Raw genomic sequence first — 22,864 nt, 5'->3', positions numbered from 1 at the left:
CTATTCATATAAACTACGACTCTTTATCAGGCCACGTCCCCACTAAGAGGAGGCATCGCCACCGTATCAGTAATTTTTCTTCTGTCCAGGCCGTCACTCCAATTTTAAGTCTGCTTTTGAAGTAATGCACCAGCTTTCTTACCAATTTGTTCGGAGTGTTGTTTTACCACCTCAGCTGAGCCATGCACACTAACAAGACCCAGAGCCACCCACACCTGGTTTCCAGAAAGTGGGGTCACGTCATCCTGCACGCAGACAGGGTGGCTACATGCCATCAAGGCAGGAGCGGAGCTGGAGAGGCTGGCCAGCTTGCCCTGCAGGGGCCCACGCGCGCACAGCACTTGGCTTTTATGAAAGGGAGGCAGGAGGGCCAGACTTGGAGGAGACAGGGGAGTGGAGCAGCCATCGATGGACCTGCTTTGAAGGTGGAGGAGGGCCCTGACCCAGAAATGCAGGTGCCCCGGGAAGCCAGAAAACTACAAGGACACAGATTCTTATATAAAGTTTCCAGAACCAGAAGAGCTGCCAACACCTGGATTTGGCAGGACCACTGTGGACTCCTGACTTCAGAATGATGTAATGCGGGTGTATTGTGTTCAGCCACTACGTCTGTCATCCCGGCACCCTTGGAAAGGAACGCACAGAGTGTGCCAAGCCAGCTTGTTTACGACCCTCTTCCTCATCTCTCTAGATCACGGCCTGCACCAGAAGCTTTTAAAAACTGACCTTGTCCCCGCCAGTTACTCTCTCTTTTATTGCCTGGGCATAAAGATAATGTGAGGCAGTTGTGGTAAATCTATTTGCATTGCCAGTGATTTCAATTACCTTGCTTAAGAAGGAGATTTGGACTCAGTCCTAAGGATAAAAAGGAGAGCGACTGTTTCTAAGAAAATAATCTTAGCTGTTAAGAGAGACAAAAGGAAAAATTAGTTTTGTTTTTAGCTTCTCCATCTCTCTACAACTTATTTTGATTCCTGGAGCTTCTGCAGCCATTTTGTGAGCAAGAGGAGAGCCAGATGCTCATCCTCATGGCGTAGAGAAAGGCTGCAGACTATCTAGTGTCTTGGAGAGAGGGTCGAGCCATTCAATTCACTGACTAGCTTTGGAGCTGCCCTATCCTGGGACCTCTTGGTTTATGCTTCTGAAAAGCCTGGGACAACTGAGTTGACATTTGTTGGTCATCGCTTCATACCTCCTGCCAGCAAATTTGGGGACAGGCGGAAAGTAACTGAACAAGAAAAGGTGGAAGGAAGAAGATCCGGGTGTGTGGTAGACGCCAGAAATTTTGTAAAACCAGGTAGAAATCTGGTTTCAGTGACTCCAGTAAAATCAACCACTTCATTCATTTCATGGTTTACATTTTCCTATTTCCTTTGCTATCCAGTACTTTTAACTTCATTTAGGACATAGGAGATGAAATCGTGTTCTGATACATCACGCATAATCAGAACCGCATGTGAATCACAAGTGGTTTCGCATGAGCGATCAAGTTATGTGCTATGTGTATGTAAATGGTATATATGTAAATTTTTATGTGAAAAGTATATTTCTCTATACGTATAGACTCAGCCGAAATCCTACTAAAATATAGTAAGTCACAGCGGTCGCGGCATAACGTTTCTTACGGCGTGAGAGCAGACCATACGCTTCTCTTCCTAACGCCAGAGTCGGGGATTTCAAATTGGTAGCTTGAAATTGGCCGTGGTGAGAGTTTTTATACCACAAAAAAAATCAGGAAATGCTACTGAGCTCGGCTCCTCCGAGAGCCAGTTGTGCGGCCTGACCCGCCCCGCCGGGCCAGCGCGCCCAAGATGTGGTTTCTCCCCTCGTTGAGGATTTTAATTTTCATCACTTTCAGTGGTGCCTTATTTCTAATCAGAGTGTAATGACATGACTAATATTTTAATGCACTAAATCAATCTACTCCAATTTCCTGGATTGATTACTAAAATTAGTTGCTCATGCTAAGAGAACATTGCAGGACTGAAGGCTTGAACAGTTGGAAGCAATTTCATACTTATTTTGCTCAATTTTTTGTTTTCTGTTTTGCGTCTCTCCACACATGAAAACTACCTCGACTTGCAGGAACAGGCACTAACGCGGGCCCCGGCTCTCCTGTTTCCCACGTCCCGGCCTCATGCGTTGTGATGTGGCCAAACAGGGCGCTGAATCCTACAAACATCGGGCATTCTGGAAACTGTTTGTCTGCAGATTGTGGGTCATAACACATAACCCTGGGACGAGGCAGGACCTAATAAACTTAATAATCTGGGCCTTGTTTGACACATTTCATGAACTGAAAGTGCAGGAGACTAAATGAAATCAAAGGCCCCTTTCAGTTGAAAAAAGAACAAGGAGCCTAAATAAGTTAGGATTGATGAGTGGGCAATTCAATCTCTTTCTGCCTTTGGGCAAGTCATTTTACCCTAAATGGAATTCTGGTTCTCACTTGTGAATCAAAAGGGGATTGAAATGAATGATTTAAAGTCATGCAAAATGACATGTTGCCCCCAGATGACTACATTTAGAAGGTCTGAAAGCAACACTCGCTTGCCATATTTTGCGGAAATTCCCAGAAAAACACATTAAAATAGAAGGCATTTGATCCAGAGGGGGTGAAAATAATGAAGTACAAAGCAATTGATTCATTCATTCATTTACTCATTTTCCTATCTGTCCATCCGTCCATCTATCCATCCATGCACCCACCCACCCACCCATCCAGACATCCATCCAGGTCTGCGTGATAGGCTAAGTTATGAACCAGATATGAAGTAAAAAGAGAGACAGACTCAGTGAGAGAGGCAAATGATAAATGATGCGTGTGTGTGCATGTGTATGTGCATGTGTGTGCGCCTGTGTAGTGGGTTACTGTGGTGATGGTAATAAATGATTTGTAGTTGTAAAACTTTATGACCTTCTCTACTATCTATAATTGTTCTTGTTTGGAGATTCCGTTTCCACTCATGAGATCTGCCAGGTGGGGAACAGGAAGAGGGGGCACTGGGGACGGACCCAGCTTCACTTCCCTTGTTCCCTCCACCTCTTCCCAGCTGGAGGCGTCTGGGGACAGGAGGGAGTTCAAGTGGCCGCCGAGAAGCAGTGTCTGGAATGGGCCTCAGGTTGTCCTTCTCACTCCCAGGTTTTCAGCTGAACTTGTAGGCCATCTCCCCTGTCCTGGGGTGTGGGGGTGCCCACGTTTGGAGCTGGTCCACTTCCTGGGCATTGATAATGTCCAGTGGCTGCGTCTGAAGCATTGCTGCTGTCTGGATCCCAAAGTTGAGATTCAGCCATAGTTGCCAGCCTGAGCCCAGCGTGGAGCCTCCCCTCTGGTTTCTGCTTGTTCGTGAATCTCTCCGGGCTCTACCCTGAGACCCCAAGTATAATGTGCAGCCACTATCCTCTGCTCACGCTCCCTAGACGTTCCCTCAGCCCTCTGAGTTGTTGACAACACACACGTATGTTCAGAGGCGTGTCTGTGCACATGCACACACACGCGCATGCGCCTCCCACCCAGAATGGGAGGGCCTGGTACCCTGTTCTCACCGCTGGTCTTCAGCTCCCCTCCACCACCCCTACTTCTACTGCCCCTTCCCAGCTGTGTCCCTACTAGAAAGGCAAGGGGGGGAGCTGGCTCATATTACTGAATAAGTAAATAGTGTAATTACTCATAATTATACTATGTGTATAATGCTATTATAATGGGGCAAAGCGACAGGAATGATTAGCATGTAACTAGGGCTGTTGCAGCTTATTTCCATGAATGAACTAATGTATTATATACAATAGGCAGAGAAGCCGACGCCGTGCTCACCCCCATTTTAATGAGGACACTGAGGGGACTTGCCACCAACATCCCCATCCTTAATCTCAGAGGAAGGGGAAGGGATGAAATTCAGGCTCCAAGACTTGTATTCTTGAAACTAGTAATATGTGGAAAGGCTGCCGCATTTGAAAATTTCATAAAGAATATTTAAATTTCAACACGTAACAGTCTTCAAGATACAGAAAAACAGGACATAGTCAGCAAACAGTAAGAACTTGGAGCATCTGAACTTAGGTTCTAAGAGTGAAATGTCCAAGTGTGAAGCTGGAAAGGGAGCCGGGGGTGACTGAGGAACGGGCTGTCCGGGCGCAGAGTCCTGGGCCCGCCTGTGCTCACCTGCTGAAGGGCGTCTTGAAGGTGAGTGCCGAGGACAGAGCACTTGCCTGGGGGAGGCCTGGCTGCACTCTGCAAGGTGAGAGAGATGCGAGATTGGGGTCAGGTCCTGGAGAATCTGCTCAGTGTTAACTCCTTCCAGAAATACAAGGTGGCCTTTATGGCAGGAACTAACGTGAAATGCTACAGATTTAGAAAAAAAAAAAAAAAAAAAGATGGATCGTGGCATCAAGGGTCCATCATGCAGTGAGGGCAACAAAATGGAAACAAATATCCAATCATAAGTGCCCCCACACGCAGGTGCAGATGCACAGAGGGCCGAGCCGAGGGTGGCTCTCCTGAGAGGGGCAGGGAAGGCTCTGGGGAGCAGGGGCTTGCATGCCCCGTGGACACTGAAACCTTTGGAACACAATCAGATTAAGTTTGCTAATAAAATTATGGCTCCAAGTGCCTGATATATTTAAGTTCTTAGTACAGGTTAATTATTTTTGTATCAGCCCAAGTTGACCACATTTCTGGTAAAGGAATAGGTGTCCAGCAAGCTTTGCTCAGAGCACTTGATTTATGCAATTTTCATATTTTATAGGTAAAATATAGTGGTTTTAGAATTTTTATAACCAAAACCATCCATTTACTCAGCAGATTTTGAGACTCCTATGAGGCCAGAGGTGTCAGGCAACAGCAAGGCAATCTGGCCTTACTCCTTGGGGACACACCCAGAAACTCGCGGACGGTGGCAGAGTCCATGCAGGTGGACTTGAAAACTAGTAACAGCAAGCAGTGGCACAGAGCCTAGAAAACCCAGGCGCCAACAGGAAAGGGATGTAGGAAGTTTAGAAACAGAAAGATTGGAATCACCAAAGGTGGCTTTTGATCTTTCTCTAAGAAAACTCTTAACTGACAAAGGAAAAGGCGCGTTGGTTATAAGGACAGAAGAACGAAGTCCCCCACCTGCGGACTGAAGAACAGAACAACCCTTTCCCTGGGTGTGGCTGACAGTTTTCCCCCTAACCTTTTTGGGGTTTAAAGAAATAAGCTCTATACTGCACACTAAGCCCTCGGTCTTCTTAATGACAAAACGCGCTCGGTTACAGTTTTTAAAAGTCCGCTTGAATGGTGATTTGAGATGCCTGTTTCTGGAACTACCATCTGGTGTAAAGCTGGTTTCTTTTTTCCCTGCGGTTGGTGTACAATTCTAAACTGTCAAGATCACTTGATTGTAAATCACTTGATTTCTCTAAAAGAAGTACACTTGGGTGAGTGGCCTGTGGTTAAACTCTGAAGCAGAAAATCTACGAGGCAGATGATAATTTTTCAATTAAAAGGGATAAAGGTTCTTGTTGATACATGCACTTCTTTCTAAAAGGAAGTGAAATTAAACTGTAATTGATAGGTGAAGGAAGATGTTCTTAGCAGTAGGATCTTAGCAGTGTCCTCTGACCACAGGCCCCCCAACTCCTCCCCCCCAGACCCCATCATTGCAGGGAACTGCAAAGGCTCTCCGTGGGTAGATTTGCCTACAGATGAGGTGATATTTGAGAGGGAGAAACAGTCTTTGAGGAGATGAGAAGCGATCTCAGGAGAGGATTCCAATCTCTTCCTGAGTACTCCCATCTCCTCCAAAAAAAACTGCTTTTATGTTACCACGAAACGGTTGGTACCAAGTTTCCCAATTCATGTACCTGACGTCACAGACTCTGTCGGTTTTCCCATCCCGGCAATTACCACCTGTCTCCCCTATAATAGGATCCTGGAGCAGTGAAGCCATATGTCCCCTCTGTGCAGAGCTCGTGAACACCAAATCACAGAGAAGCTAAATACTACTTGATCACAGCTATGAAAAACCTAAAATGGAGAAACTCATAGGAGCAGAGAGCCAGAATGGCCGAGGCATGGCCAGGGGCCTGGGTTGTCCAGTGGGTGGTGAGTTTCAGCGATGCAACATGCATACATTTCTAGGCTGTTCTTTCTAAAATGGTTACTTCATCAGATCCGTCCTTACTTGGAAAGCATCTTCATTTCCTTGTGGCCTAGCCTATTCAGTTCAGTATTCAGCAGGCGCCTTCCTGCCTTCCGCCCGCCAGCTCTCCCAGCCCAGGTCACTGTCTCCTGACCATGTCATGCCCAAGAGGCACCTTGCTCAGGAGGCTCATTCATTCTCTTGCAAGGCTTGCCCCGTCCCCTTCCCAAGAACACTCTCCTTATTTGCTCCAGTGCACCTCCCCACCCCTCCCTCTACACCAGGACTTATCTTACCCTCACCTGACATTTAATCTTGCACTATTTTGAAAGTGTACTTAACTTTTTGCAGGTATGTTCTTTTCTTTATAGAAACTGGAGAAAGAATTACCATCCTGTAGCACATTTAGCTCATTTAATCCTCACCAAATCCCTGGAGTTAGGCATCATTTCGTAAATGGCGAGCTAAGATCCAGAGCGACAGCACCTTTCTAATAAGGAAGGGGTGGAGCTCGCTGCATGCAAGTAATGCCTCTGATTCCAACCCACGCTGCTCTCCATAAGGGCTGTGCCATCCACTCATTCTTTCAATAAACTGGTAATGTTAAAACATGGAGCAAAAGAAATCAGTAATATTTCTCCTAATACACCTTCCTCTTTTCTCTTACCCACTAACTCTCCCCACCTCTCCCTGACATTCAGCACTGCACGATACCTAGTGTAGCTATTCGGTATGTTTTTGACTTTGCTTTCTTAGCCAATATTTCATTAAGTAAGATAGAGATGTTTGAGTATATGAAGAGCCTTCATAAAACTTGTAACTAATCCTGCAAAACACTTTGCACAAGTTCAATTTACAACACTTTGCGTAGATGAAAGACCTGCAATTGTACCTGTTTTCACTGGCCCAGAGGAGGCTGAAGAAGATTTTACCTTTTGTGACACGAGATGAAATCAGCATTGAGCCTTGGTTTCTAGGGACAGTGGCACCCCAGGGAGTACGGGAGACCCACCCAGCACCTCTGCAGAACTGCTTTCTGCAGACGTGCGCTCACCATCACATTCCTGCTCCTACTGTGTCAGGCGATCTCAGGTTGTATGTGTTGTTTGCTGTAGTTTAGTAGATCCTTTTGGAGGCCTGGAGACATTCAAAATGTTTCCGCATACACAGATGGTGACTATGTCATTGTTTTATCCCACTTTGGCTTACAAAAGATTTTACAGGAATGCTCTGCTTTCAGAACCTGAAACAGCAAAGTGATATGTTGATGTGACAAACTGCTAATGCTACTGTTATAATAGCTTGTTCCTAAAATTGCTTCCTGACACTAATTTCACCTGAACTATTCCTTTCCTGAATTCTTTGGTTCTACTCTTTGATTGTACATGTTAAATTTCACAGTATAATTCAGGGACAACGTTTGTAAAATAATCCAATGCACTACAATTAATGCCAGGGGTTAAAGCCACAAATAATCTGTTTCTAACTCTGCCTCAATTCCTCAAACTCTGCCTGGACGTCTTATGTCTCTTACTTTTCCATTGCATGAACACTTGTACTCCTCGAAGACAATTATATAATTCCCTCTGTTCCTCTTTACCTTTACCCATATTTAGCATTATACAGGTATGTGGTAAAGACAAAAGAAAGCTAGAAGTTGCATTTTAATACATATTTTTTTTCTTCCTTGAATGCTTCCCTCCCTTAAAAATGCTACTTTAAAAGTTTTAGGAAATTCTTTTAACTTTATGATAGGTGAAAGAAGGTGGGAACATTCAGTTATAGAACAAGGGATTATTTCTTTTTTATTTATTGCACCTAAAAATATCACTCATCACCTGTTGAAGTTAGGAACACACAATTCCTGGATAATAAAGGTTAAGTGTGCATAAATTCGAGATCTGCTTACAACTGACCTTTAGCTGTCTTGTTAGCATTTTTGACGGAAACTTAAAATAAGGTTAGTCCATAAAATAATTTGATTTCCCACTCCCCAGTCCAGATTTGTCCCTCAGTGAATAATATCTCCCAGCTAGCAGAGCCATCAGTATTTCAAGGGAAGCAGCAGCCCTCAAGATAGTGAGAAGACAAGCAGGTCAATGGGAAAAAGAGTGGGTTGAGATTCTCTCTCTGTCCTAACCTGGGATAGACATGTCACGGAGATGCTCAGACCTTGAGTTTCTCTTGTTGAGAACAGAAAAATGTGCTTTGAATTTAGACTGAATTAATTTGAGCCAAATTGATTGATTTGAGCAGAATTGCCATCATTTTAGGGTTGAGTCTTCCCATTCATAAGCACAGTTGATACATTCATTTGTGGATAGAAAACTCTTCTTCCATTTATACTTGTGAATAATCTTTTGTAATTGTCTCCTTTAAGCCTCACCTATTGATTTACTTGTATTACCTGTTACCTTATAGGGTTTATTTTGCTCCATTTCTTGCTATTGTGAACATTTTAAAAAATATTTTCAGAGTTTTTAATGGTCTATAGAAATGCGATTGTCTTTGTGTTGATCTTTTATGCAGTACTTGTTCTGTACTCTTACTGATGCATATGTGTCATAAGAGAGTGTGTAGATTCTCTAAGTGCACCATCTAGATAGGCAGATCATCATTAGATAGCTAGAGTTTTGTTGCTCCCTTTCCAGTCATAAAGACATATTTCATTTTCTGCATTAGCTAAAAGCCCAACACTCAGTTGCATGGATATGATGGCAAAAAATACTTCTCATCTCTTTTCTAACCATGATGGGAACGTTCTTAACGTTTGCCGATAAAGTATGCTATTTGCTGTAAGATAGGGCTGGTTTTTTTTTGTTTTGTTTTTGTTTTTCATTAATGACTTCATCAAAGAGGATTGATTTTTCCTCCTTTAATCTCAAATTTTAAGGATGTGAAAGTTACTGGGTATTTCTACAATGCAGCCTATCTGGCCATGATTTTTAACATACTGCTGAATTCTGTACACCTGGTGCTTTATTTTAAGTCAGTGAGATTGGACTGTGTGATTCTGGCACCCAGGTTGTGCTAGCTTCATGCAATACATGTGTGACTTTCCTTCTCTTCCCGTTGTTATAAAAGCTCTGTATATGTGGGCATTTTTCTATTTTTTTTAAGATGAAGTAATTTCATTGTAATTCAATTCTAAGTCTATAAGGCTTTTCTCTTCGATCTATGGTTTAAAAGTGCTTTTAAGTTTTCAAATGTGTGGGATTAAGAATTTCGCTATTTTTTAATGGTTTGTTATTTTATTGAATTTTCATCAAAAAATATGACACATGAAAAATACTTTGGGACTTCTTGATACATGTAGCTTAGCACTTGTGCAGCTTTCTTAACTACCACATGTAGGCTTGGAAATACTGCTTTTTCTGACTGTTAAATGCAAGGTGTTATTTGTTCCATTAAGTAGATCTTATATTTAAAATTTATGTCTAAATATCATGCTAAAAAGTAAACAAATTACAATAATAAAAAAACTAGAAAAAGACAATAATAATAGGGATTTAGCCCACCAGTGAATAATATCTAGTAAATATTTTAATAGTCAAATTAGTACCAGTTCATGAATAAGAAAGACAGGCCAAACAGAAAGTCAAGAAATAGAACTTTATGAGAACATGAAACTTGAAGTTGGTGGGAGACTATTCAATAAACACATATGGACAGCTGGGTGGACACCTGGGAAAAAGTTCCACCTGGAAGCACACCTCACATCTTCTACCCAAAAAAGTGATAAATGGTGTAATGCTCTAAATGTAAAGAAATTATGAAAGCACTAGACTAAACAATTATACCTTTTCTAATTGTTTCTATTCAATCAGCTACATAATGGGGGAAAACTTTGTAATAATGAATCAAAACTCAGAACCCATTAAAGATGAATATATTCTAAAACATGAAAGGAAATCTGTGTGGCAAATGAAAAATTTGAAACAATAAAAAATAATAAATCTCCTCAATATAAAAGATTTCCTTAAAAAAATAAAAAGCTAGAGCCTCAAAAGGAAAAAAAAAATGACAAGGGATATGAAAATACAGTTCCAGAAAGGGATATACAAATGACTTTCAAAAATATCTTTAGGTGATTATTTTCACAGTAAGATAAATGCCAACTAGAACAGCAAAATACCATTTTACCTATAATATTGTAAGAATCAAACTTAGATGACTTTTTCTATGAACAGACACTAGAAAGCAGGTGCTCTCATTTAATGTTGATGCAAATATAATTTAGTACCATCACTATGAAATGTCTATGAAAATTAAAAATATGGATACTCTTTAATAAAGCAATTCCTCTTCCATCATACTTAAATACCCTTCTCTTTCACTTTCTCTGTCATTATATTTGAATGTGGTGCTTATAAACAAGGTTATAGCTGAATTATATTTCCTCTCTTTTGAAAATCTGTCTTACAACAAAAGAATTTAACCCATTTACACTTATTGTAGTTACATATATTTGAATTTGTCTTACATATTTTCTGATTTTTCCTGAAGGCAAGGGGGATTTTAACCAGCCTTCTGTTCCCTCTACTACTTTCTGTTCTTTTGGAAGTTAATTTTATTTCTACACTTTCAACAGTACCCTTGCACTATAATGTACTTAATTACTTAGTAAGTTCTAAAGTTTATCTCTAAATCTATTCCTAGCAATGTCAGGATCTTTTACTGAATCAAATCACCACTCTTTCATATTCTCTACATTCCTTTTCAATTTTGACAGCTTCAATTTGTAAACCCACCATATTGATACATATTTTTATTACTATAGTCAATGCTTTTTAGTTTTATCAATTTGATCAACAATTTGTTTATAAATACTTCTTGCATCTCATTTATTTGTTCTATAGTCTGCTTATTTTTTAGGAAATGATACACTTTTGTTAGGATACCATCCATGGGTTAAGAAATATATCAGTCTTGGTCAAATACATTTAATTTGTCTTTATTTTTGAATGGTAGTTTAGCTGAATATTGCATTGTAGATTATTCTTATCTCAGAAGGTTGAGGGAATTTTACCCTATCTTCTGGCCTTAATTCTATTAATGAAAAATGTAATTTCATTCTAATTTTGATCCTTTATATATAATCTGTTTGTATTTCTAGTTAATTTTAGTTTTGTTTTTATGGAATTAATACTGGTTTGTAGCACAACATCTGTTTTAGGAAAACAGGTTCATACTTCAAATGTATGACACAACACCATACCCACCACCAAAGTGCTACAAATCTTCAACTACAGTCCCTTGGACTCTACCTTTTGCGCCAACCCCAACTTTATCTCTAATAACCTCAGTTCTGTTGTCAGAATCCAAAGGCTTGTTTTCATTTTGTTTTGTCTTTTTGCCCTGTTTCTTTATATTCCACATGAGTTAAATTATCCAGTATTTGTCTTTCTGCATCTAACCTGTTTTGCTTAGCATAATCCCCTCAAAGTCTCTGTTGTCACCAATGGCAAGATTTCATCTTTCTTGTAATAGCTGAATGGCAGTCCATTGTGTATACATATCACATCTTCTTTATTCAATCATCCATCAGTGGGAAAATATTTAGGTTGTTTCCATAGTTTAGTTATCTAGTGAGTTTTCCTTATGGTGATTTCATTATCATGGTTATAGGTAAATTTTCACTGAATTGACATTTTCTGTGGCAGTCCCAAGTACTTGAATTTTACAGGTATTAACCTTTTTGTATTTTCTTTTGTCTAGGTTCTGGAAGTTTCCTAAGAATAATTTTTTTCTTAATTCTTGACTTCATGGTTTCCTTTGGATTTCTTTCTATTTCTCAGGAGAATTTTTTTTTTTCATTGAGAACTTTGTCAAACACCAAGTTACCTTTCCGTTTCCACAAACTAGTGTGAAGGGACTTCTTAGTCTCCTTTTCTCAGGAGAAACTGTCCTTCAAAGGCTTCAGTTGTGTGCAGAAACCTCAGCTTAATGCCCTTCTCTTGCCCACTGACCTGAACTGAGACACTAAAGCCCCAGGTCTGTCTCCTGGCCTCATCCGTCTCACCTCTGTGACTCTGGGTTTTGTCTTCATATCTCAAACAGGAAGACTTTCTGAGCTTGACTTCTTGACTTTGTTACCATCTCAAGATCCACATCAACTTTGTCATCTTGCCTAAATTCTCTTTTTTAACATTAAAGCACATTTTTCATGTTAGAATGTCTTACTTTAAGACATTTCAAAAATGTCATAGATTTTTACATGATTTTAGTTGTATATTCAATATCATTTAGAAAATGTAAAATTATATGGCTTTTAGTTGTTCATCATCACAACTGCTTCCACAAACATTTGAAAATAGTAGTATATTCATGTTTGAAATGCAGCAAATGTACATATAGATGCATATATTGCATGTATGTATGTATCAGATATTGCTTACTGCCCTTCTAACTTGTAAGATATCCTCTAGTATCTCAATATCTTCCTCCAGGGTTGAAAAATTGTGAGTTAGGGCTTCACTTTGTGTCATAATAAGTCCAATGGAAGCTGCAATATATTAATAGATAATTATATTTTTTCAGATTAGTTTGTGATTCTAAGAGAAGTCCTCAGGCATTATTATAGGAATTCTAATAACAGATGTTTTCAACATTCTGTTTCCTAATTGAAACAAGAATATGGAAAGTGTGAAAATAAGTTTCCTATTTGAGTTTTTTAATGAAAATCATTAAACCTCATTGTGTTACTCACCTTTCAGCACAGCAGCACCACTTTATACATTTGTTGAGGGGAAGGAAAGGTATATTAGATAGGCCAGGTCAAATAGAATTTTACTGCTTTGACCAATGTTCACTTTGAGAGATCAACTTTGTAGATGCTGTGTAATCTTTTTTTTAAAAGATATATTTATGCATACAAGAGCTGGGGTACAAGCCAGAGATGTGGGGGGAGGTGTGAGAGGATTCACCAGAGACAGATTGGGGAGCAGAACAAGCAGACTGACTGAAATACACTGCTGAGGTGAGCAGCGGGTGAGACAGGAGAGGTCTGCTGTGCCATGTGGGTTGCTCCCTGGCTGGCCAGTTTCGAACTCATGCTGCAGAGTCTGCGGAGTGATTCATAATGTGGTGCTTAACCTCTTGCATCACCAGGGAGGCCCCACTATGTGATCTTTTAAGATTAAAAAACATAAATTTAAAAAAAAAAGATTGAGCGAGTAGAAACACTTGAGGTCTTGAATTGATATCCAAGTGACTGTCTATCAGAATATCACTGTGTGATTTTAACTATATTTAAATAGCCTTGCTCTGGGCTCCACTTCAGTTTTCTTTTAATTTTGTATTTCTTGCATAGTCTTTGAAGAAAGCTTGCCAACTTTTTAAAAAGTTTGAAAACTACTATTTATGATAACACTAAATATATATAGTTAATATTATTATTAAAGTTAGTTATTGTAAGAGAACAGTACTTTATATAACTGAAGAAAGTTTTATTCCTAGATAACCATAAAAATGACCTTTTATAAATCTAAATGAACAAGAAAAAAGCCAGAAATTTAGAAGAACTCAAAGAGACAGTAGGTACCATATGATAAATACGATTAAAAGTAAAGGGTTGCCTAATTTATCTTTTTATAATTTCAGTTTTCACCTTTAGTTAATCTCAAACTCTAGATCATTTAAAATTTTTATTTTATTATTACCATTATTTTAATTATGGACATACATTAATATGTTTGCAATCGGTGCTACTGTGAGATACAAACTTTTCCAGCTAAAGTTTTCAAAATAAATAGAATAGTACATTAAGCCCTAAATGATGTTTGTTAAAATGAGAGTAAATAGAAAGAGTAAGGGGCCCATCCTGATTATTATGAGAATGCTCATAAGTGACTTAAATGTGAATAATCACTGCCGTCCTACTGAGAGAAAGTAGCATCTTTTTTGTAGAATAAATAGATACACAGAAACTTACATCCCCTGGTGCTACTTACTGAGTCAGTGTTCAGGCTCAGAGCCTCTTTCTGAGCCCTGCCACCATCGCCCCAGAACCCATCTGTTGCTCTTCATCTGGCTGTTGTTCTTTAGCTGAGTCCACCTCTCAGTGCGTTGCCACAAAGGACAGATTCGAAAGGTCAGAATTTCAATTCAGCACGTGCTCATGGAGTATTTACCATTATGCACCAAGCACCCTTGCAGGCAGTGACAAGTGCCCGGAACAACAGAACTTGAGAAACCGCTCTGAATAAGTGACAAGGGCTATGAAAAAAATACCAAACAAGATGATAGGCAGTGGGAAGAGGGCTCCCTGAGCTGAAATGCGGATGAAAGGATTGTCCACAAGGAGAGGTCTGGAGAGAAGTCTCTGGGACTTTCTCCAGCCTGAGGAGCTAAAGGCACCAGAGTCTTCAGAGACAGTGCTCCCAGGAGGGCAGGGAGAAGTGAAGTAACCCAGGGACAGGGCAGAGACAGTCCTGAGAGACCAGCAGTGCCCAGGTATGTGGGGTGGTGGAAATAGGAAGGCAATAGAAATGGGGAGATTAGTCAAGAGCTTATTGTAGTAATCCAGGTAAGGTAAATTTGTGGCCTGGACTAAGCTGGTCTTGAGCAAACTGGTGACAAAGAATGAAATAAGGATTTGATCGGAGAGAGAATCAACTGGGTTGCTGATGACTTGAGCATAGAGTTTGAAGGAAAGGAATTAAGGATGGCCCCCCGTGTGTGCTGGGGGGTATCCGGATGCCCAGGGAGATAGCGTCACAAGATTGTCTGGTGATGGGCTGATGAGGACTGAAAATAGACCTGGAGGTTTCCACAAAGTGAAGGTCGCTGGTGAGGAGAAAAACAGCCGCAGTGAAGTGGTAGAGAAACGAATGAAGAGAGAATAGGAGGGAGGGAGGAAGCACAGCCAGCTTTATCGTGGAAAATAATGTGAAAAATGGTGCAGTAGCTGGAAGGAACTCTTCAAAAAAATACATTAAAGAAAAAAATAGTCATTTTATTAAAACAACAAGACACATACAAGCTCTTGATTGTAAATGGACTGTGAGAGGGTTTCCCCAAGGCCAGATTCATCAACTGAAACAGTATTATAATAATAAAAAAGAACCCTAGGAGACATGCAACCAGAAAAGAAAGTTATATACCAAAAATAATTACCCTGTGGAAAATAGAGAAATATCTATAGTGCTTCATGATGTTTGTGGCCTTAAAATATAACTGATAAAAATCTCAAAATAAAGTTAGGAGGAATTAAAGACAGAGATAATCCTTTTCTTTCTCAGTCTTACTCAAACTCTCATTCATTTTTTCCCTGCCTTTCAATGACTCCCCTTTCTCTCTTCACTCTTTCCTCCTATTATTTTTCTTTCATTTTCTAAACTTTGAAAATAAGAATCATGTGTGTGTTTGATATTTACTATTGGAAGACATATTATAAAATGAGAAGGAAGAAAACAAATCCATCTATAAGTTACTTAGAAAAGATATTCCTAAAACATGAAGGCATTGAAAGGAAGTAAAAAATATAGAAAAGGATATAGCAGAAATATCGGTTATGACATATTACATTAGACTGAGACAACTGCATTAATGATGACGATGATAAAGACGTGAGGGAAAGAGAAACAGTTCACCAGGAGACTATAATAATGCTGAACCTTGATGCACCCAACAACATAGTCTGAGTGTCAGTGCCATGTCCTGCAGCCAGGCTGCTTGGATTTAATCCCAGCTCGGCACTTACTAGCTGTGACCTTAGGCAATTAATTAATCCTCTCTGTACCTCATTTTCCTCCTATTGAAAATCAGGGTACTAGCTATATCTACCTCTTCAGGTTTTATGAGGACTAAATGAAGTAATACACTGTTTACAGCAGCGTCTGCTGTCACAAACGTTGGCATTTTCATTACTGATGTTGTTAGCATTGCTTCCCTAACCCACACAAAGAAAAAATATCAACAGAATTCTAAGGAAAAATTGGCATGGCGATAACTTTAGTGGGAGATTTTTAATATATTTCTCTAAGGAAGATAAATATGTTTTAAATGTTCGTGAAAACTGCGAGGCAGCTGCAATAAAGATGTCTAAACTTACTGCCTTGTCTTTTAAATCTTTGCAAACAAAAACTAAATAAAATAATCTCTACAACAAAGCCATAAAACATAAAATTAATGAAAAATAACAACTAGGGTCCAAAAAAATGAAATGACAGAAGTTCAAGTAGATGTGATCATAGATGTGAATGTTAACATATTAAAATGCGGTCTTCGATAATATTAAAGCACAAACTTCATGACTTGCACTTATAAAAGAAATATGTGCCAGTACCACAGTAGGTTAAAAGAAAGAGAATTAGAAACACATGTCAAGCAGGTAAATAAATACAAAGTATGATACTTTTATCATGAAGGGAGGTTACAAGTTCAGATCAGAGACTACAACTTTGTACCTTCTGGAGCTGTGTGATGTAACAATAAGCCTTTAATTGTACAAAGTAATACTCTAAAGTGTTTCAACTGCTCACGAATTACTGGGAAAATTGGCATTAAACATATATTCTGACTTTTACTGTGAATAAGCAAATTTTATGAATCTATAAGGAATATAAAATAAAAATGATGTGTGCGTATGCCTCCATCTGGGATTCATTTGAAAGGCCGGACATCCCTGGCCCTGCTTCTCAGTTCTTGACCACTTACCTCCTGGCTGGACTGGGCAGCTCCTGAGCAGCCTGGAGACAGGCCCCCTGCTCTGGGAGCCACAGAAATCCTATTTGCCCACACTTATGGCAACACTCACACATAGTGGGCTCACTGCCAGCACCTCACAGCCAGGGGCAGGCAGGTGTGTGGCTAGCACACTGGGAAGGAGTTGAGGTGGGGGGAGGGTTCCTAAGAGTCTCCTAAATGTAAAGGGTTTTGCTTCATTATAAGGTGATAATTAGAAGCTGAGCTGAGTGCCTTCATACGGATTTCAAAGCAGGGAAGTTTGCACTCCTTCCCGGGAGCGCTACCTCCTCTGCTGTGTGGGCTTGTTGTATCTGCCCTGAGCCTGCCCGGGGGCTTCATTACCTCCATGATCTCACTGTCCCTGCTGTCACCTTCCAGATGCTAAGTCAGGTCATGGACACATGGACACTCTGGATAGCAGGGGTCTAGGCTAGCCCAAATCTCCAGCGATGGACAGTCAGACACCGTCTCTTTTCTCATGCTTGAATTTTTGTTCCCTTTGCCTGTTGATGCTGAAAACTGTCACAAAGTCCTGGAGAAGTAGTCATGGAGACGTCATCAAGGGTGGAGGATACAGACATGGGAACGTGATGGAGCAGACGAGATCAGGAGTATTTTGATTTTGATTGGTCTTTTCAGTCCACTGTGTGGGTGTCTTCCCCATTTTTTTTAATGGCATCCACATTCTACTTGACCCGAGGCTCCAGGGAACATCACAGAATCATGCTTTACCCCTCACTGTCGTATCTGTCAGATCCTAAAAGTCATGTTTCAAGAGCATCTCTCAATGTGCCGTCCCTATTGGATTTTTGTTAGAAATTCTAACACTGATCTCTTTTCAACTTCATTTATTTTTTTATTCTTGTTTGTATCTTTTTAGCGTAGATTCTATGGACTTGAATGCTTTTCTATGTCACTTTCATGCCAATGGTAAAACAGTAACCAAGATACTAAAATAATCCCGGTGTAGGTTATTTATGACTTTAATCTGTTAGATTTAAAGGTCAATGATTTTAACCTGATTGCTAAGAGAGACATGCTGGCCTTCAGGTTGTTAGATGAGTTGGTTGATAAGATCTTCCTGATAGTCTGAAGACTCTACTCCTCCTAAGGTGGGGGCAGCTGTTTTCACCTGGTATTTCTTCTCTCCCCCTCTCTCCTTTCAGGTAGAAATTGAGAAGCTGGATTACCATCATTATCTGCCTCTGTTTTTTGATGGGCTCTGTGAAATGACATTTCCCTATGATTTTTTTGCTCGGCAAGGAATCCACGACATGCTGGAACACGGGGGGAACAAGATTCTCCCTGTCATTCCACAGCTCATTATCCCGATTAAAAGTAAGTACACAGGTGAAAACGCATCACTCCATTTACATAGCGCTGCTTTTGACAACTTGCTAATTAAGCAATAAAACACAACAGACTGAAGCTATCAGGTTTTGCAGGAAATTTTATAAATTGACTTACGGGGCCAGACATCCCAAATCTCCAAATACATCCCATCATCCACACTGCACTGCCTATCATGAAACTAAATTGCACAGCACTTATCCCAATTTCGAATGCTTCCTACTAGTGACATAAGCATTAACCTTAATTTATATGCCAGACTGGACAGGATGTGTCTTTGTACGCACTGTCACTAACTTCCATGTTCTTTTTATGAGGACCCTAGTTCTTAAATTACACTGTTAGCATAATTATGTTCAGTAAATTTTAGATAGTGATAGTCAAATATTTAGAAAAAAGTCTAGAATGGATAAAGATGGTATTATTAAATACGTGCATGTTTTTGATCTCTGATCGATTACCTGGAGGCACTCTAGAGTCACTGTCAAGGGCTTTGTCTGTCTATGAAGTGAGATTCCTTCTTTTATAGCCAAGTTCTTGCACCTGAAGTCCCTTCTGACTCACTGTCTGAATCAGCTGCCTTCCCAGCATGTCTGAGATTTTCCTTTTCCGGTGAGAAGGGCCGATGACAGCTCCTGAATAAGGCCTTGAGTTGCTTCTGGCCCTGCCTCCTCACTTCCCTGCCACAGCTGCCACTGACCCTTGTGACAAAGCCAGCCTCCTGGCACGGGCAGGGCAAGCCAGCCTCTGCCCAAGTTCCAGTGGCTACACCTGAAAAAAAATGCAGGCACACCATGGAGATGCAGAGGATCATGTTCTAGACCACTGCAGTCAAGCAACTATTGCCATGAAGCCCATTGTTTGAAATGTTCAATTTTTGGGCCTCCCCGGTGGCGCAGCGGTTGAGCGCTGGGTTGCGAAGCTGCCCGCGGCCTCTGCGGTGCCGGTTCGATCCCCGGCTGCTCCCCGGCCACCGGAGGAGGGTCCCACATGGCGAGCAGACCTCTCCTGCCGCCCGCTGCTCCCCTCAGCAGTGTACTTCGGTCCTTCTGCCTGCTCTGCTCCCCGCTCTGGCTCTGGTGAATTCTCTCACCCTCCCGCGCTTCTGACTGTACCCAGTGCATGTATAAACAAAACAAACAAACAAACAAATAAATAAATAAAAACATGCCTCTATTTAAAAAAAAAAAAGAAATGTTCAATTTTTAGTGCATATTGAAGTTATGTTCACACTATACCATAATCTATTAAGTGTGAAATGACTATATGTGTTTTAAAAATGTACACACACTAAATTCCTGCTATGAGTGAGACCATCTGGTATTTTTCCTTTTCTGACTTATTTTGCTGAGCATGATCCCTTGTTGCTCCCTCCATGTTGTTGCACACTGCATGTGTTTATCTTTTTTGATTGCTGAGTAGTATTCCATGGTGTATATGTACCACATCTTCTTGATCCAGTCATCTATTTTTGGGCATTTGGGTTGTTTCCATAGCTTAGCTATTATAAATAGTGCTGCTATAAAATAAAATATTAAAAATAAAAAAAAGTTTAAAAAAATAAAACTTTATATATTGACATGGCATAAAAGTAAAAAAAAAATGTACACACACTAATTAAATAATACTGTGTTATTACAAAATGCTAACTATCATCCGAGCCTTCAGCCAGTGACAATCTCTTTGCTGGGGGTGGGTCTTGCCTCAGTGTGGACGGCTGCTGATCAGTCAGGGTGTGGCCACTCAGGGTGGCTGGAGCAGTTTCTCAAAATAAAACAGCAGTGAAATTTGCTGCATCAATTCACTCTTCCTGGAAGACCTCTTCATAGACCGCGCTGTTGGCTGACAGTGTTTTACTCACAGCCCAGCGGCTTCCAGGACTGGAGTCCATCCTCTCAGCCCTGCTGCTGCCTTAGCAACTCTTCTATGTCGTATCCCATGTCCACTTCCATTTCCACGATGTTTGCAGCGTCTTCATCAGAAACCAGGAAAACACTTTTTTACTCAACCAGAAGAAGCAACTCCTCCTCCATTAGCTTTTTCATGAGGTGGACCCATTCAGCCCCATCTTCAGGCTCCACTTCTGATCCTAGTTCTCTTGTGGCTTCTACCATATCTGAGCGACTTCCTCTCCTGATGCCTGAACCCCTCAGAGTCACCCCTGCAGGTTGCAATGTACTTTCTCACCCTCCTGTTCATGTTGATGTTTTGGCCTCCGCCCAAGATTCATGCATGTTCCTAAGTGACATCTAGCATGGAGAGTCTTTCCAGAGGTTTTCGGTTGACTTTTCCTGGTTCTATCAGAGAAATTTCTATGTCAACTATAACCTTACGGAATGCATGTCTTAAACAATGCAACTCGAAAGTCAAAATTACTTCTCAATCCATAGGCTGTAGAATGGATGAGTTAATGAGCATGAAAAGAGCATTAATATCCATGTCCCTCTCCATCATTACTCTTGGGTGACCAAGTGCCTTGTCAATGAGCTGTAATATTTTAAAAGGATTTTTTTTTTCTGAGCAGTGGGTCTCAACAGGGTGTAAAATATTCGCTAGACCATGTTGTGAACCAATATGCTGCCATCCGAGCTTTGTTGTTCCACTTGCAGAGCGCAGGCAGAGAAGATTTAGAACCACTCTTAAGGGATCTAGCATTTTCAAGATTGCAAATAAACATTGGCCTCAGATTAAAGTCACCAGCCATATTAATTCCTAACCAAACTGGCCTCCTGTCCTTGAAGCTTTGAAGCTGGCATTGACTTCTTCTCTCCAGCTATGGCACCCTGAGTGGTATCTCCAGTATAAGGCTGTTTCTTCTACTTTGAAACTTTGTTGCTAAGTGTAGCCACTGGCATCATTATTTTAGCTAGATCTTCTGGGTAAGAGACCCCAACTTATACATCAGCATTTTCATGTTATGGAGGCATTTTTTAACTTAAACCTCATAGACCAAACTCTCCCAGTCTCAAAACTTTTCTCTGACAGATTTCTTGCCTCTCCAAGCCTGCATGTAGAACTGAAGAATTAGGCTCTGGATTAGTCTTGGCTCTAGATTAGACTTTGGCTTAAGAGATAGCTGTGTCTGGTTTGCTTCTACCCAGACCTCTCAGACTCTCTGCATATCAGCACTTGGCTGTTTTTCTTTCTTATCATTTGTGTGTTGACTGGAGCAACACTGTTCATTTCCTTCGAAAGCCCTTCCTTTGCCTTCACAACTTGGCTCACTGTTTAGCACCAGAGGCCTAGCTCGGGGCCTGTCTAGGTTTTCAACATATCTTCCTCACCGAGCATAAGCACTTCTAGCTTGGCGGTTGAATTTAGCATCATTAGAATTCTGGGCAGTTGTGCTGTGGCTGTTGAGATGGACTCACGCAGCTGGAGACTCCCGCCCCTGCTTTCTCGCTCTGGCCACTGCAGATTCCTGGTAAGTGGTATGCGGGTCTTCCTCTCACTTGAACATCTAGCGGCCATTGTGTGGCTGCTGACTGGCCTGATTTCAGCATTTCTGTGTCTCAGGGGATGGGAGGCCAGTCCATAGGGCAGTAGGAACACACACAACATCATGCATGAAGTTTGCTGTCTCTTATGGGCGCAGTACATGACAGCAGCAGAGGCTGCTGGCCCCAGGCCACGGTAACAGATGAAATAATAAGGATGAGATTTGACATATTTGAGGATTTCCAAAACGCAGCACAGAGCTACAAAGTAAGCACAGGCTGTTGAAATGGTGCTTGGACATGGGTGGCCAGTTTGTAAAAACTGTGAAGTCCATGAAGTACAATAAAGCTAGGAGGGCCTGTTGGTCAACCCGGGGCCCTTCCCTGCAGCCTGGAGGATGTGACCTAACCCGCGGGCACCTCTGTAGTGGTTTCCGTGTCATCTGAATTCTGGACACTTCAGCGGTCACTGCTTGAGTGAACTCAGCTGCGGAGCTCCTGTCATGGCCTTGAGGTTTGTGTAGGAGGCCTGAGCCTGATCACTCCCGCATCCACCAGGACCGGAAAGCAAGGCAAATGCAAGGACGGGGCTGCCTGCCAGGAGAAGTAGCAGCGAAGACCACTGTGGAAAAGAACTGTGATGAGCAACTGTCCTCTTCTCACCTCTCCTGCCGGCCGCCTGCGGAGACCTGGGGAAGGCCATGCATCGTGAGAACCTCTTCCCGTGGGGTTTATTCTCTTGTACAGATCACGGTTTTTGAATACGTTAAATTCTACTTGAAGTGCCACGTTTTCCTAAAGGCTAGTGGACAGGTTTTATTGGTAGACAGAAAGTCCCAGGACATTCTCCCAGGCTCGCTCTCGAGAGTATTTTATCCTCTTGCCTCTGCCCCTTCCAGAGTGGCAGCAATCCTGGGAGTCTATTCTTGAAAACAAACTGTTCTTTTGGGGACCCCCGCCTCTCAGGAGTCCCCCTGACCTCCCCGTGGGGAACACTGAAGGGCAGAAAGAGCACTTATAATGAGGCCCATTAAGCCATTCCAAACTAGGGCATCACAGGCCAAGGTGAACTGGCTTTCAATTTTGTCTAATCTGTCATTTGAAGATGCTTAAGTGAGTTTAGAGAGACGTGGTTGTGGTCTAAGGACAAATTTTACAGCACACACACTCCAGAGGTCATTTGCTGATGAGTGAAAATGTTATTAAGAACTCAGTAAACATGATTTGTCAGGGAAATTAACTACATGTGAATGTGACAACTTGCGGGTC

At 41.3% G+C, this 22,864-nt stretch overlaps 1 protein-coding gene across 1 annotated transcript in view; it reads left to right on the top strand.

Moving 5' to 3' along the window:
* Nucleotides 1–22,864, top strand: part of PACRG (parkin coregulated) — a gene marked incomplete at both ends in the record, with an annotated part of 405,213 nt that overhangs the window by 192,125 nt on the left and 190,224 nt on the right. Inside the window, one exon of the mRNA XM_084228954.1 lies at nt 17,975–18,146. Coding sequence (XP_084085080.1) covers nt 17,975–18,146 — 172 coding nt within the window. The remainder of the gene's footprint in view (nt 1–17,974; nt 18,147–22,864) is intronic.

This window comes from Talpa europaea (genome assembly GCF_964194135.1).
Source record: "Talpa europaea genome assembly, chromosome: 2".
Lineage (NCBI taxonomy): Eukaryota > Metazoa > Chordata > Mammalia > Eulipotyphla > Talpidae > Talpa > Talpa europaea.
The sequence above is the reverse complement of the archived record's forward strand: the minus strand, read 5'-3'. Positions and strand labels throughout refer to the sequence as shown.